General features: G+C 34.0%; 1 protein-coding gene across 1 annotated transcript; it reads right to left on the bottom strand.

The window, feature by feature from the left end:
* Positions 1-456: 456 nt before the first annotated feature.
* Positions 457-1,301, bottom strand: LOC112523288. Its single transcript, XM_025132823.1, has 2 exons — positions 627-1,301; positions 457-522 (listed from the first exon to the last, which is right to left on the bottom strand). The coding sequence occupies exons 1-2, from the start codon at positions 1,299-1,301 to the stop codon at positions 457-459; spliced, it is 741 nt and encodes a 246-aa protein (XP_024988591.1).
* Positions 1,302-2,151: the final 850 nt, after the last annotated feature.

Below are 2,151 nucleotides of genomic sequence, written 5' to 3'. Positions count from 1 at the left end.
TTCTATAGATAAGCACTTATTGGGTAAACAACCCCTAATTCAAAATAATTGATGAATAAATACATATATTCATTGACAAATCTTTGATAGCCAATTGTTAGAGTTCGAAACTATCAACCAAGGCGGTGTTTATGACAAATGGGAGTTTCCAATTTAATTTGAAATGAAAATTTATTTAACATATTATATTATATACAATCAAGCATTTTTTTTTTATTTTTTTTTCTATTAATTATAGTTTAATACCCTTGCCAAACAGCCCAAAAAACTGAGTGAATTAATAAATCTGATGCAGACATATGATTCATACGATCCGAAGAAGATGGTGTCACCTGTTTGCAAATTTGATTAACACATAAACAAGAATCTAAAAACGGTATTCCAGAAAAGAAAAAAAAAAGAACAAAAACAATTTCAGAGGTTCATGATCTTTATTCAGCAGCACAGCAACGGGTATTAAGCAAGAAACACACTGGTAAGTACATTCTTGCTGTGTAACGAGGCCTCCAGCAGCTTCAGACCCTACAAACATCATACAGTTAAGAACGCAATTAAGCAGTGTTTATCAATGAATGAATCATTTCTGAATGATTAAGACAGTAGAATTCAAGAAAGCATATATACACCTCTTTCATATCCACATACACCACCTTTTCCTCAAGACCACCAATGTCCTTCACCTTGAACTCGTTCAACGTGGTGATGCTAGATATGGTGGACATGGGCTTCACCACCAAATCATCCATAACCATGTATGTCACCACCCCTTTCACAAAACCACCACCCTCCGCCGTCAACTTAGCTGCACCACCATCAGCCACGTAGGACAACTGGGTGTCCATAACAGCTTTGCACTCGGGACAAACAACAGCAGGATCATCAGCTACATATGAATGCTGATAACACTTGTAAAACTTTCTAACCATGGAGACATAGTCATCGTCAGGTAGCGATATTAATGGGACATGAGCCCCATAGTTGGCAATCTTGGGGTTCAAAACACACTCTTTACTTTGATTTGGCTGCATATAAGTATCACTCAAGTTTTTGATGCTGTCGTAGACGTTTCCCATGGAACCCACCATTGATTTCTTTTTGAGAAGTCTGATTACAGTGGCAACAGGGAGAGAAAGGCTGTGGAAAAGGAAATCCACAAATTCTTTACTGGCTTCTGCAAACAGAACTTTCTGGTATTTCTTGTGGATGAGAAGCTTTAAACTTAATGTAGATGAAGCCTTTGTTTCTTTCAAGATGGTTTTTGCTTTTGATTTGGTTTTAGATGAAGCCTTTGAGGGTGCCATTTTTGTTTCTTGACTTAATCAATGGATGTTTCTTTGTATATATATATATAGATATAAAGTCGGATGATCAGCTGGGAATTTGAATTAGTTTGCGTTAGGAATATGAAAAGCAACCGTTTGATGATCAGCTGGGAATTTGGAGTGACTGTAACATAAAACTCCTTGTTTGACTATTGAAAGTCAAACGTAGTGTTTTTGAAGCCATAAATTGACTAGAAATGTTTCAGTTTTGCTCCTAAATTTCTTCGAGTTTTAATCAATTCATGTCACTTTTAAAGTTGTAAATAAATACGATTGAATAGATGTATTTTTAACATAAAAAAGTCTACTTGAAGATCATATATCTGTATAGCAGTTGGTAATAAGATGTATTTGTTACTACTAATCAAGCATAACAGGATACATTGATATCTCACGGCCGTTGAACAAATGCTTACTTGAGTAAGCGTTTACCAAATCACATGAGATTATCGGATGAATATGGTAAGGACCAAAAATCTTAACCGTTAAGAGCAAAACAATGACCAAGAGTCTTACCCGGTAAGTGAGGGCAACGACTCTTACCACAGTAAGTATTTACCGGGTAAATTGTTACATACGATGCCATTTTGATGGACTAAAAATCTTATCTGATAAGTAAATGATGGTGTTAATTTTTGCCGATAAGCACATATCGGATAAGTGTTTGGTAAACGACCCTTTAGTTGTTTTCATATTAAAAAAATAAAATAAATAAATAATGTAAAATAAATACATAATTAGAGTAATTATTTTCATATATTTTTAAATTAGTGTCTTAAATTTAAAATATTTTTATACAATTTTTACACATTTTTTAACAACCCAATTT

Source organism: Cynara cardunculus (genome assembly GCF_001531365.2).
Source record: "Cynara cardunculus var. scolymus isolate 2C chromosome LG 1, CcrdV1, whole genome shotgun sequence".
Classification (NCBI taxonomy): Eukaryota; Viridiplantae; Streptophyta; class Magnoliopsida; order Asterales; family Asteraceae; genus Cynara; species Cynara cardunculus.
The sequence above is the reverse complement of the archived record's forward strand: the minus strand, read 5'-3'. Positions and strand labels throughout refer to the sequence as shown.

Bases quoted from the DNA above. Each gene is read 5' to 3' on its own strand.
- LOC112523288 (XM_025132823.1), bottom strand. From the start codon at position 1,301: ATGGCACCCTCAAAGGCTTCATCTAAAACCAAATCAAAAGCAAAAACC. The intron at 523-626 runs GTGTATATATGC...TGATGTTTGTAG, and splicing joins TGTATGTGGATATGAAAGAG to GGTCTGAAGCTGCTGGAGGC.